At 41.0% G+C, this 12814-nt stretch overlaps 1 protein-coding gene across 2 annotated transcripts in view; it reads left to right on the top strand.

Annotated features, from left to right (window-relative positions):
• LOC150075936 (dnaJ homolog subfamily C member 7-like) overlaps positions 1–12814 on the top strand; it is a 201506-nt gene that overhangs the window by 73391 nt on the left and 115301 nt on the right. Inside the window, exon 1 of one of the 2 annotated variants that reach the window (XM_090387983.1) lies at positions 9310–9653. The exons of the other annotated variant lie outside the window; for it this stretch is intronic. Within the exon in view, the coding sequence (XP_090244109.1) occupies positions 9463–9653 (191 nt within the window). The 5' untranslated portion in view covers positions 9310–9462. Of the gene's footprint in view, positions 1–9309; positions 9654–12814 lie in introns of those variants that run through there. 2 annotated transcript variants of the gene reach the window in all.

Here is a 12814-nt window from a genome sequence, read left to right as displayed (position 1 = left end):
TCAACCAGTCTTTAAATTTAAGAACCCTAAAGGAATCAAAGACTACAGCCTAATTGCAATAAGTTGTACCCTACAAACAATTTCTGAAAAGACGATTCTCTCAACTCTAAATCACATTTTGTTCCTCATAGACCGCTACATTTACATTCGGTTTTACCAGGAAGATCAACGACATTAATCTTAATGGATACTCTCTTACGTATACAAAACACATTAAATAACAAAGGGCAGCTAGACCATCTTTCTTGACATCTCTTCTGCGTAATAATATCTATACCAGCGCTCATAATCATATTAGAGAACTATTTTAATATTGGAGGAAACCTACTGCAAATAGTCTGTCGCATGCTGAATGAGAGAAAAATTACCACTTGTAAGTCCTGCTGTAAACATCAGACTTACAAGCCTCTTTCACAATCTCGAAGGGTATTCTGCAAGGTGGCGTGCTCTCTGCCACGACCCTCTACGAGGAAATCTGAGATAATTGTACATCAACATTGTTAGTGGTACAGCGTTGTAAACAGATTGGAGCTGCCGGGAAAGCTGGCTGGGACTGCATAGTACAATAAATAAATAAATAAGTAAAATAATAATAATAAAAAATAAACCGTTTTCGCCCCCGCTCTGAAACCTTTCTTAGCTAATAATGACAATTTTATGATATATGCAGACAACTTATAAATTTTTTTATCAATTCCGGCAGACAGCAAACTGCAGAAAAAACATGTCAGCAAGCCAATAGAATATTACAGTCTGGAGAACTATCTTGATTGCAACTTAACCCAAGCAAATCAGCCCAGCTCATGATCTCTACCAGAAAAGCAAAACTAACATCCCAATGGAGGAGTGCTTCAGTTTCGAAGGTAACCCTTTATTTGGATCTAGGGTTAATGTGGGATGAGGGTCTAACTTTTGTATCCCACTTCACCCACATGAAAATCAAAACTTATTCCGCTCTGTGAAACACCAGGCAGGAACTAGTATGAATCCGAAACCTGCTTCGCAAATTTTGTCCTCTTTTCCTAGTTGTCATCTTAAAGCCGTTTTCGGGCTTGAATACTGATTTCTCAGATGGCTCGGTGGAATCGCTGAGAATCCCTTTACCATTTCACGAACCACGCTATACTGGAACCTCAACGTCAAGTCCTGGAGGCTGCGAGTTATTACAAGGAATTTGTTGACACTTGCTTCCTCATTAGGAAGCTAGATGCATCAAAGGTCGATAACATAATTTCACACCTACAGCCTAATGCGAGGCTCTCTACTGGTCAAACCTAGCTCTCCGCTCCTCACTCAATAGGCTTGAGTGAGGAGCTTCGGCAAAGCGTTCTCACTGAAGCCTGTTGGGTGAGGGAAGCGTCCCAGCAAACACTCAGTATACAATGATCACTGAATTATGACCACTTACCTAATACTTCGTATGGCCTCCTTTTTGCCCTCGTACAGCAGCTATCCGACGTGACATTGATTCAACAAGATGTGGGAAGCGTTCGGGAGGTATGGCCAACCAAGCTGTGTGTGTGTAATGCGGTCAGCAATGCAAGTATGGAGGTGATTGGTGTACAGATGCCTTATATGACTTTCCATAATGTCCCACAAGTGCTGCATGGGATTGATATCGGCGGAGTTCGGAGGACAATCCATATGCTGTAAGTCAGAACTGTGTTCCTCAAACCATTCCTGCAAATCAAGTGCCCGATGTAGGGGCATTGTCATCTTGGAAGACACCATCGCCATTCGGGAAAAAGTGTGACATAGCGGGGTGTACACAGTCAGCAAACAGCTGACGATAGCGGAGACCAGTGATACGTTGTTCCACATGCACAAGGGGTCCAAGTTCCTGCCAGTGAAACGTGCCCCACACCATAAAACCATATCAAACGTGCAGGCCGCCTCCACCGGCCTGCACTTTTGATACCATGCACGGTGGATGAAGAGCCTCATGTTGTTGACGCCAAATCCGTACACGACCATCCACGGTGTGGAGTAAATAACGTGACTCATCCGACCAGCATACCTTCTTCCAGTCTTCTAACGTCCAACTTGCATGCTCTTTGCATCAGGCGAGTCTTTTACGCCGATGAACCTTGGTTAGGAGAGGATGCCGTAGGGGTCGTCTGCTGGTATAGCCCATGGTCATGCCACATATTATTTCGGATTGGCCCATGTTGTATTCGGTAGTCAACTCTTCAACAATACTGCGCCTGTTCGCCTGTACGAGTCGTCAGACCAGGCGCTCACCTCTAACATCAACCTTTCGCTGACCTTTGCAGTTGTTTGACCATTTTGTCGTTGTTTGACCATTTTGATGCCAGTCCTGGTACACTTTTTTTTTTTTTTTTGGGAAATCGAGGCACCAGCTCGTCGAGCACCCACAATCTGTCCTTTATTAAAGTCTGATAAATCCTTCCTTTTACCCATCACGCTCGGAATTTTACTACCTGCTGAACCATTGACACCTTATCTATGCTACGTAGGTCGACTAACTCCGCACTCTCGTACCTCACGTGGTCAACGGGTCGCATTCAGTTTTCATAGGGGTGGTCATAATTCAGTGATCACTCACTGTATTTAATACCGTGAAGATTAACGCCGAAAGGCTTTGTGAAGATGTGGCATTCCAAAGACAAGTCCTCCTATGCATGCAAGTACAACAGGCTTTGGGTATTTGCAGGGTACTTCAGGCTGTCCCCAAGGCTTAAACTCTAGGAATAACAGAGAGCAGGTCTCGCTCAAGTCTACGGTGTCCATATCGACAGAGACTATTGTATAATGTTAACTGTCTTGTATCTGTCATCAAGTTGATGCTAGCAATCCACCCAAGTTTTCCACGCTTGTTTCCATGTAAGTTTCTCTCATTCGTAAAGTTAAAGATGACAAATATATCGGCTGTCGTTGTTGTAAATAAGACGTTGTTAAATAAGACTCATTTAAATAAGACGTTGTTAAATAAGACTCATTTAAATAAGACGTTGTTAAATAAGACTCATTTAAATAAGACCCATGTAAATATTTCAGCAAGTGGGAATTTCAGCCTTGGGTATGTAGTTATCAATTTCCTAGCCCGTGGCTGTCCAGGAGTAAATCCTATAGGATTAATAAACTGATAGTAGTAGTAATAATAATAATCTACTGTCCACACGCATATCAGAAAACGTGATTCATCGGAAAAGATAACTTTTTCCGGTTTTCAGTGGTCCAATGACGCTGTTCGGATGCAAACTTTAGGCGTCGTTGGCGATGGGCGGCCGTAAGCGTGGGTACCTTGAACGAGCGCCTACTCTGGGAGCCCCCATACGAAGGAGGATTCTTCGGATCGTGCTCTTGGAAACACCGCTGATTGTTCTCTAGTTAAAGCCCATGGTCAGCTATTCTACCATTTTTCGTCTATCGGTTCGCACACGACAGGACAGCCTAAGTTCACCACGACTACGATGAGGCGTTGGCCCCCGCCGCTGCTGCTGTTTACTCTCCCTCCATTCTTGGAATACCTTAACTACATCACTCCGCAAACAGCCCACAAGACCCACAGTTTCCGTAATATTGCCACCATTCAACCGGTATCTGACAATCATCCCTTCGCCTAAGTCCTTCAGATCACGTTTCTTGTCGACGTCGATCATGAATTCGTTGCATGTGGTCGTATGGACCGCATGGCTTTATTATCAGGTCTGCGGATCACTTTCATAAGTTAATTGGACCACAGGTGGTCTCCGGGCTATAGGTTGGGAAACACTAAGTTAGAGCACGAATTACAAATTAACGAAAGGAGTATTACACTCCTTTCGTGAATGTTAGAACCAGTGTCCTGATATATAAGGTTTGCATATGTTGTAGCACACGCTACTTGATAAGTTTGCATATGTTGGATAAATTTTTGACAAAATACAGTATTATAATTAGGAAGTGACGTAAAGTGATGATTTTCCATAAAATTTTTCTCTCTAAATAACCACTCTTTGTACGACGTGGATTTTATAAAAAAGTTAGTTTATTTAGTCTTATTGACCAAATGTACTATACAGTTTTTTTTTTATTTTTAACATATAATTATACAACAGGCATGCGCCCAGTTAAAGTGTATAACAGAGCAGAAAAAAAGATAACAGAACAAAGATTGTACAAAATCAATGAAGCTTGAAGTAGGAACAGAGATTCCGGTAGAAGATTCTGTGGTAAAACATGGGGTTATGTCTGGAAAGAGTGGATAAATTTCGTCTGGAGCGATTCTATTTGCTGTATCAAGTATGCATAGTGTGGGTTCCATATAGGATAAGCAAACTCCAGTATAGGGAGTACAGTTGTTTTGAATAGGAGCACAGAGAACTGAGGATCTTGAAATCTGTACGTCTGCCGTTTAATGAAGCCAGTTTGTTTTTTCGCTTGGTTTAATATATTTCTAACATGTTTATCAAACCCACATGCAGCAGTAAAAGTAACTCCCAGATCTTTAACTTCGTCAACTCTGGAAATCGGCATCTCCTTGATGTAATATTGATTAACTAAAGCCTTAGTTTTCCTGGAAGCTGCAAAGGAAATTGCCTGAAGGTTAACTGCATCATCTTGACTGCTGATACGTGAATATAGTTTCACATCATCGGCAAACATTAGGATCTTAATACCACCTCTCTCAACAAATTGCGGTAGATCGTTGATAAAGATGGTGAATAAAAGAGGCCCAAGAGATAATCCATGTGGTACTCCTCTCGATGGAAAAAATTCCCTTGAGACTTCCTGTCTGATGATCACCCTATGTTTTCGATATGAAATATAACTCATCAACCAGGACAGTAAAGGGTCAAGTATTCCATAGCGGCTTAGTGTCTAGCAAGTTGATTGTGCGGGACACTGTCAAAAGCCTTAGTAAGGTCTGTGTAGGTCACATCAACCTGTTCTCCGCGATCGACGGTGTCTAGAACCTGCTGCCAGATAGTGAGAAGATTAGTGGTAGTTTATCGCCCCCTGGTGAAGCCATATTGGCAGTCGCAGATGAAGTGATGAAAATATTCCATTAATCGGTTGTGAATGACAGTGTTCAGAATTTTTGCCAGCGAGTTCAGAAGGCAGATGGGACGGTAATTCTCTAGTGAGTGGATTGCACTTCTCTTTAGGATAGGAATAACATTAACTGTTTTCAGGTGAGCGGGGTAAATACCAGTCTTAACGGAAAGATTGAATATATGTAATATTATATATTTAAGTTGTGGAAAGCATTTCTTCCACAAGATAAGTGGAATCGTATCTGGGCCAGCTGAAAAATTTTTTGTAAGTTTCCGAAGCGCTTGAATGTCAGAATTGAAAGTACCTTAAGCAACAAAGAGCAACTGGATATTGTGTTTCTCGACATTAAGGCGGCCTTTGACAATCTGTACATCCATGCATTATGTACCATACTGTGCAACTATTTCAAAATCTCTGGCAACATCTTAGTTCTCCTTAGGAAACTCCTTCAGTCCAGGATCCTATGGATCAGAAATCAAAACCATAATCACCGCATTCTCTGCTCCAGAGGGCTCCCCCAAGGGGGCGTTCTCTCTGCCGCCCTCTTCGCCGCATCTTTAGAACCCTTCCTATCAAACCGTACTAATTTTACCACCTACGCAGATGATATTAAGTTCTTCGTCATCACAAAATGCCCCCAGTCTCTCCAGTCTATTACTGTGAGCTCCAACCGACAGCTACATGAACTGGAAAACTACCTTCATGCGATTGGGCTCTCCATTAATAAAGAGAAAACTGCACAACTCTCTATCACCAAGAAGAAAAATACCAACGATGTGGACATCATTATTGCGAATTCTCCAGTTAAAAAAGTCACCCGACATAAAGATTTGGGTATCATCTGGGACAAAGACCTCACCTTCTTGCCTCACTTTAATGCCACTCGAACGAAAACATATTCGGCTTTATGGGCAGTAAAACAAGAGATCTCCAACTTCCATAACCCGGACCTTATCATCAAATACATTCTTCGTTCTATTTTCCCAATTCCATTATATGCCTCGACTATATGGTCCTCAGCACCCTCATCATACCAAGCCAGGTTCCTCTCCCTGGAATTCTGGATCTTGAAATGGCTAAATAGGGTTGCCGGGCTAACACCTACAATCTCAAAATCTGTTCTGGTCACCAATCTTAATACGCTTCCTTGGAGGTATCACATCATCTCTAGGAACCTTCTCACCCTCTCTCAGCTTCTATCCGGAAAACTGAGGTCACCCGATATTTGGGATATCATCGCCAGACCGTCCGACAGGAGAAGATGCCAGTCCAACACCTCCCCATACAGATCGAAGCTGCGTAGCATGTCCTCCTTGGACAACATGTTTCCACACAACTCCTTCCAAATATTTAACAGATTAGCCATAGACGCTGAGAAACTTTGCAAGGACAGAACCTACAGATCTTCCATTCTTGCAGACATGTATGCCTTAGTCATGCTCTAGGTGGACTCTCTGTGATACCGCAATATCCACGCTTCGATGTATCCGGATGCACTTTTATTTGTTGTAACTTTATGTTTTTGTACCTGTTGTAACTTTATGTTTTTGTATTTGTTGTAACTTTATGTTTTTGTATCTTCACCAGTGGCTGTTTAAGGCCGTATATTGTATCTGGCTCTGTATGCAATGCATATGTCTGTATTTTATGTTTTTTCTCTGTATATTACTCATGTCCTCTAGCTGCATAGCTGTAAAAGGACATTTCTTCGGAAATAAATTGATATTAATAATAATAATAATAATATCGGCTGTGTCCACCGAGAGATTATTCAGTGTATCATCCTTAATGACATGAAATTGATAAGTCAAAGCAGCAGTAGCTGCAGTTTTCTCGGAAAAGGAGGAGAAAAAGGTTCACAAAAAGATCTGCTTTAGTTTTGTCACAGGTTGTAGGCTTGCCATCGGAATCAGTGATCCTGGTTCTTGTTGAGCAGTTATTAGAATTTTTAGGCATGTTCCAAAATGGCTTCAGGTCTCCATTCACTGTGAAACTGCGTTGAACTGATTGAATATAACGAGCGTACTGATTTCTGATCATCCTTTTAATGTTGCTTCTATGTTCCTTGAACAGTGCCATATATATGCTTCATCATGTGTCGCCCTAAAGTGTTTTCTGCACTGCTCTTTGGCTCGCATAATCGCAATTATGTCTGTCGTGATCCAATGAGGGAATCTATTCCTGTAATTTTTACTGAGAGGTATGAACTCTTGAATGATAGAGGAGATTGTGCTAATAAGATGATCGGTGACTGCGTCAAGATCATTAATCCGTGAGAAGGAGAACCAATCAATGCAATCAAGTTCACGCCCTAATAATTGCCAGTCTGCTCTCCTAAAGTTCAGCTTGGCTGGGTCAAGAGTAGTGTATCTACTCTTCTGTGATATGTTTATTTGATAGCTTAAAGCCTTGTGATCAGACGGCAGAAATGAAATTGCTTCTAAAATAAGGATCTGCTTAGGTGCAAAAATGAGATCCAGCATTGCCTTGCCTCTAGTACAAGTATTGTTATGTTGTTGTTTGTTATTTGGTTTTTGGGAGCATTAGCAACTAAGGCCATATTGCTCCGGGATATGCGGTGGTCATTCCCTGACCTTTCCGCATCCTCCATATTTGGTGGTGACGGGCTCGAACCCCGGTCTAATCAAGAAGCGTGTGCTACGCATTGCTGCTCCTTCCCACCTGGCTACGGAGGCGCCAAGTATTGTTATACTGCTTGAGCCCAGTTCAGACATGATGTCATATAGCAGCCTAGTTGTAACGGATGATTCCTCAATGCCTAGTGGAGAGTATTGAAGTCTCCAAACAAGTAAATCTCATCCTACTGGTGAAAAAACGTTTAAAACTCACAGAGCGCTTCTTCTTATGGAGAGACTTGCCTCTCCATAAGAATATCGACCGGGGACGGACGGTAGATAGCTGCAGTGAGAACAGTTTTGTTATGAACCTTCAGTTGACAAAAGATTCCTTCAATATTGTGGAAAGTCCTGTGCATTGTTACTGCAAATTGGTTTGAGATAATAATCGCGACACCACCTCCCCTATATCCCCTGTCTCTTCTGAGGACAGTATAGCCTACTGCTGCCACTTCCGAATCCAGAATCCCATCGTGTAGCCATGTTTCTGTGAAGATATATACATCAAACTCCAGAGAACAAAGCAAGATTCTAAATTTGTCAATTTTTTTCACTAAACTCATCATCAGACCATAGTTAGGTAACGTTTCGGGAACCTTGCCAGAACTCATCATCAGACCATACATGATTGTACTTGTTAATAACGTAAAACAACGAGTTTACTGTATTAGCCTTCATGAGCGTCCTTAAAAATAAATTGTCTCAAGAACAGACCACCTTGTTATCTAAGCAAGTACAAATAATTTTGCTGTTATTTTTTTTTTAAATAAAATTAGCATCTTAACTCTCACCGTGCTAATGGATTCATATAAAAAAAATTTCTATCAGAAAAACCACTACCCATCTCCCCACCCATGGGGAACGTAAATAAAGCAACTTTGATGAGGTAGGATTTAAGTAGCTGGCGCATGTAGAAGTGCTTTGTTTAAACTTCCAATATGTGAATTGGAACACATGACTGGGCTGTTTTTTGGAACTGAAAAACATTGCGATGTTTGTGCGTCATCTGATTTGCGCAACAATACGCCGATTGTGACGTTTTCTCAATTGGACTTTCAATTAGCTCTATATTTGTTCATCATCGAATTGAGGGTATATAACACTACCCTCCTCCTCCTCAGAAGCGCTAATCCGACTTTATTTCCGTAATATTGGCAAAAATATACTGATAATTTTTTTCACCACAACCCCCCCTCCCCTTTCCGAATTTAAACAAAGTTATGTTAAAGACGCATGAGTCATAATGGCTCAGTTGGGGAGTTGTCTTGTTGGCAAAGCAGACTTTTGTGTGCGCGCGACCTTAACCTCTCTCACCTCGCTTAGAAATCCCGAGGTTAAACAAAAAAATACGTGATGGTAAAAAGGAAAAAAAAAAAAAAAAAAAAAGGAAAGTGAATGCACCTGTTTTCGTTGGACCAGCTACTAGCCTGTTCCGTTAGGTAATTCGCAGTAATAACAGACACCTTTTGTAATATTTTTTTTTTTTTGTTTTTTTACCCCACTTTCTAAATCTGTAAAGACATTGATGGCACGAGTTTTGGCCAAGCCGTTGCACAACGTTCCTGAACCAAAATATCTTTCACGGGATTTAAAAATAGCGCCATCCGAATTTAACCAGACATATTAAGGCTGGGTAGTGAATGACTGGCTTATTTTAGACAAACGAACTACTTCCTCGATCAAAGGTGGTCTTTCCATCTTAGCGATCCGACGATGTGAAAGCCGCTTGGCTGGTGCTGGCTGCTGCCATGGCTTTTCTGTGTTGTTTCCTGCTTCTTACCGCATTGATTTCCACCTAGTTTCTCCTCCCCCAAATGCTGGTAGAATGTATCTGGAAAACACTCCATCGAATATCAACCCACACCTCGCTATCGACACCTACCTAAGTAGCCTGTGGTTTTATGTCGACTCCTACAAGGATATTCTTCATCGTGTCATTCTGGAGGCACCGTATATCAGGATGAAGGAAGTCGATTTATCCATGCAAGGGTTTTCCGATATCCTTCGTAAATACAGGTATTACCCGTGTTAGCTTTTAAGTCTGGTAGAAACGTTCTGTATCGTGTTGTTTGTTGGTTTTCACTCCTGCATTATTAATGCAATAGGGCTGAGGGAAAACTATATACAATAGCTAACATAAATAATATATGTAGTGGCGTGCCCAGTGAGGTGACGCGTGTTGGGGGAGCCTTTGGGCACATGACTTTCTACCCATGTTTTCCGGTTAGGTAAATTTAATTTGCTGCACTACATGAGTATATAACGTGCTAGTTAAATTTTTAAAATACATTCTGTTCCTCCTGAGTCTGTATAGATCAGTCCTCTGAAGATTGCCTGTTGAGATTTCAAAACGAATAGTGATGTACACGAGGATATACATGTATATTATCTATATAATATAGATAATATAGATTATAGATAATATAGATAATCTATATAATATAGATTATCTATATTATATCTATATAATATAGATAATATACACCATAGTTTACCCATAAATTTGAACTACGTATGTAGTGTAAAGACATCGTTTTAATTATATCTCGTATTGTGAGTGCCTTCATAACGAGATAGCTGGCATTGCCCTACGTCAAATAAATAACGCTTCTCTAGTAGAGAAGACTACTGTTATTTATTTTCAGTGGATACCACCACCCAGACGATCGTTTCGAAGTTAGTTGGCTTCATCATCAGTGAGTGGGCAGATACCCTGGTAATTATGCCTTGTGCGTTTCGTCTTCTAATACATGTATATTATGTACAACTCATCCTTTGAAAATTATATGCTATCATGTATTAAAAAGAATGCTAATTTTTTTCTTCATCTTTGCTTTTTTATTTTCTTCGTGATTTAATAAAATAATTTGTAGCCAGTTTGCCTTTCAGGTTTAAGTTATATTCAGCGTCATAGCAAACATGGCTCAGGGTAGGGGGGGGGGGGAAGTAAAGTGTACCGGACTTCAAAGCCAAGTAAAAAATATCGTGTTTACTAACATGACAGGATTTAGTGCTCAACCGCATTTTCGTATTTACCGCAGGTACTAAGATTCCTTACGATGAGGCTGGTTATAAATATATGATGTGATATTCTTGCTTTAATGCTGCTTATTATGCACATCTGTATTTAGTGGTGCCCTCACGAGCAGCGATTACAGCTTAAATTACAACGTGCCATGTTTTCCACTTGCTTTTTGAATACATGTCAAATATGGTCCGCTCTGCCATTCAGATGACTCCCAGTTCTAGTTCGGGTAGTGATGAGGGCAAGTGTGAATGTGCTCGAATTCACTCGTTGATTCATTCATCCTCTTCCATCGTTGGCGAGTTGATTCCCTCATAAGTCAACAGCCCTCTATCTTTTTCTGTCCTTCTCAGCCAACCGCAATTTGAATACATCCATGTCAAATATGGTCCATTCAGATGACTTCCAGTTCGGGAAGTGATGATATGTCTGGATTCCAAACTCCTCGATAGTGGCAATCCACCGAGTCCTTGGGCTTTCTGGTTTTCTCTTCTTGCCAATTATCGCATTCGAGTGCTTACGAGATCGTAAGTTAGCTTTCCTGGGTCCTTGCGTTCCACGTCTCTATACCATTGTAGCTGCCTTCCTGTGATTGTGAACAACATTACCTCCTGTTATTAAGTTCCCATATGATGTATTCATATGTATTCTCCTGTCCATGGTGTCCGGTTTATCTTCCTTAGACAAATTACAAGTTCCGAAATGTCCAAAAGGTTTTCAGTAGGATCGAGATCTAGGGATAGACCTCTACGAATGCTAGCATTATCAGCCTGTACCACACCATTTCATTCCATCCCATCCCCTCAAGGAATGCATTAGCGGAAGCAAATAATCGCCTGGTCGTCAAGAGTTCACAAATACACTCGCGAAGTGACGTGTCTGTGCACAGAAATTAGAAGATCAAGTCCGCTCCATGAAAATATTTGCTCCTCACACCTCCTTCACCTTGAACAATGATGGTTACACACATGGATGGATCTACAGCTTCATGGGGTTGCCTCCTACACTATGTTGACCATTTATTGTGAACATAAATGTGTCGTATGTTGCTTGTTGAAATGTGAGACCTTCGAATTTCAGATATTTTTATTAGTTGTGCATGTTTCTTGCCAACTTTGATGAATCTCAGTCATCTGCAGTAATTTCTATTAGCTGTTGTGTGTCTGTATTCTTCCTGAGAGTTCGAGCCACATGCGTCTCTCTTGTTCTGCATTCTGCGTTAGTCTTCTGTCCACACACTTCCCGTTTTGTAGACGTTTTCTGTGTTTGTTGCCATGCGGAATACACCTAGGATATAGTGTCTTTTGATTATTTAATGATTTCTATGACCTCTTTCATGGAAATTTTTACAAGTTGGACTCTCCTTTTGAATTCCGCTAAGATCTGACGCTTTATAAGGCTAACAGTCACATTCCGAAGTGATTTCATTCAGTCTTTTGCATATTCTTACTGTAAGGGCTTAAATTTTTTCAATAAATTGGCAGGCGTTGTGGTTCTTTTGGCATGGAATAGCTTACATTATTTATATGTGAAAATACACACACTGGCCAAAAAAATACGAACCTTTGTATTAAGACAGTCACAGACAGAAGAAATGCAAATAAAACTGTGATGCGCGGTGATAACATGTCTCGTTGAGTACGAAGACTGAATAGGCTGTTCGACTGCAGTAATATGTAGCCAGAATGGGAAAAACGCGTGATCTATCAAGTTTGAGAAAGGTCTTATCGTGGGTGCGCGTTTAGCAGGAACCACGATTCGAGAAACGAAAGACATACACTGGATTCTCAAAAGCATCCATCTCAAAGGTTTTTAATGACTGGAAAGCAAGTGGTTCTTCTGCATCTCAAAAGCGTAAATGTGGCAGAAAAACAATACTTCAAGAGCGAAGCCATCGTACTCTAAGGAGGACTGAACGGAAAAATAGGCCATCTAGTGTGCAGCAAATAACATCTGAATTCAAGGGAGTACCTCAATTTTGTATGAGATCTGCTACACTCTGCAATGTTACACTTTTATCCCGAAGGTGATGACCACTTTGTGGATGACAGTGCAACAGCGTATCGTGCAAGAATGGTTCGGAGAATGTGACACGGATTCCACCATCTTAACTAGCTCCCACATTCACTTGATCTCAATCCTTTTGAAAATC

Source organism: Mastigoproctus giganteus, chromosome 13 (genome assembly GCF_048544385.1).
Source record: "Mastigoproctus giganteus isolate SK-2022 chromosome 13, ASM4854438v1, whole genome shotgun sequence".
NCBI lineage: Eukaryota > Metazoa > Arthropoda > Arachnida > Uropygi > Thelyphonidae > Mastigoproctus > Mastigoproctus giganteus.
This window is presented reverse-complemented; position numbering and strand designations above follow the sequence as displayed.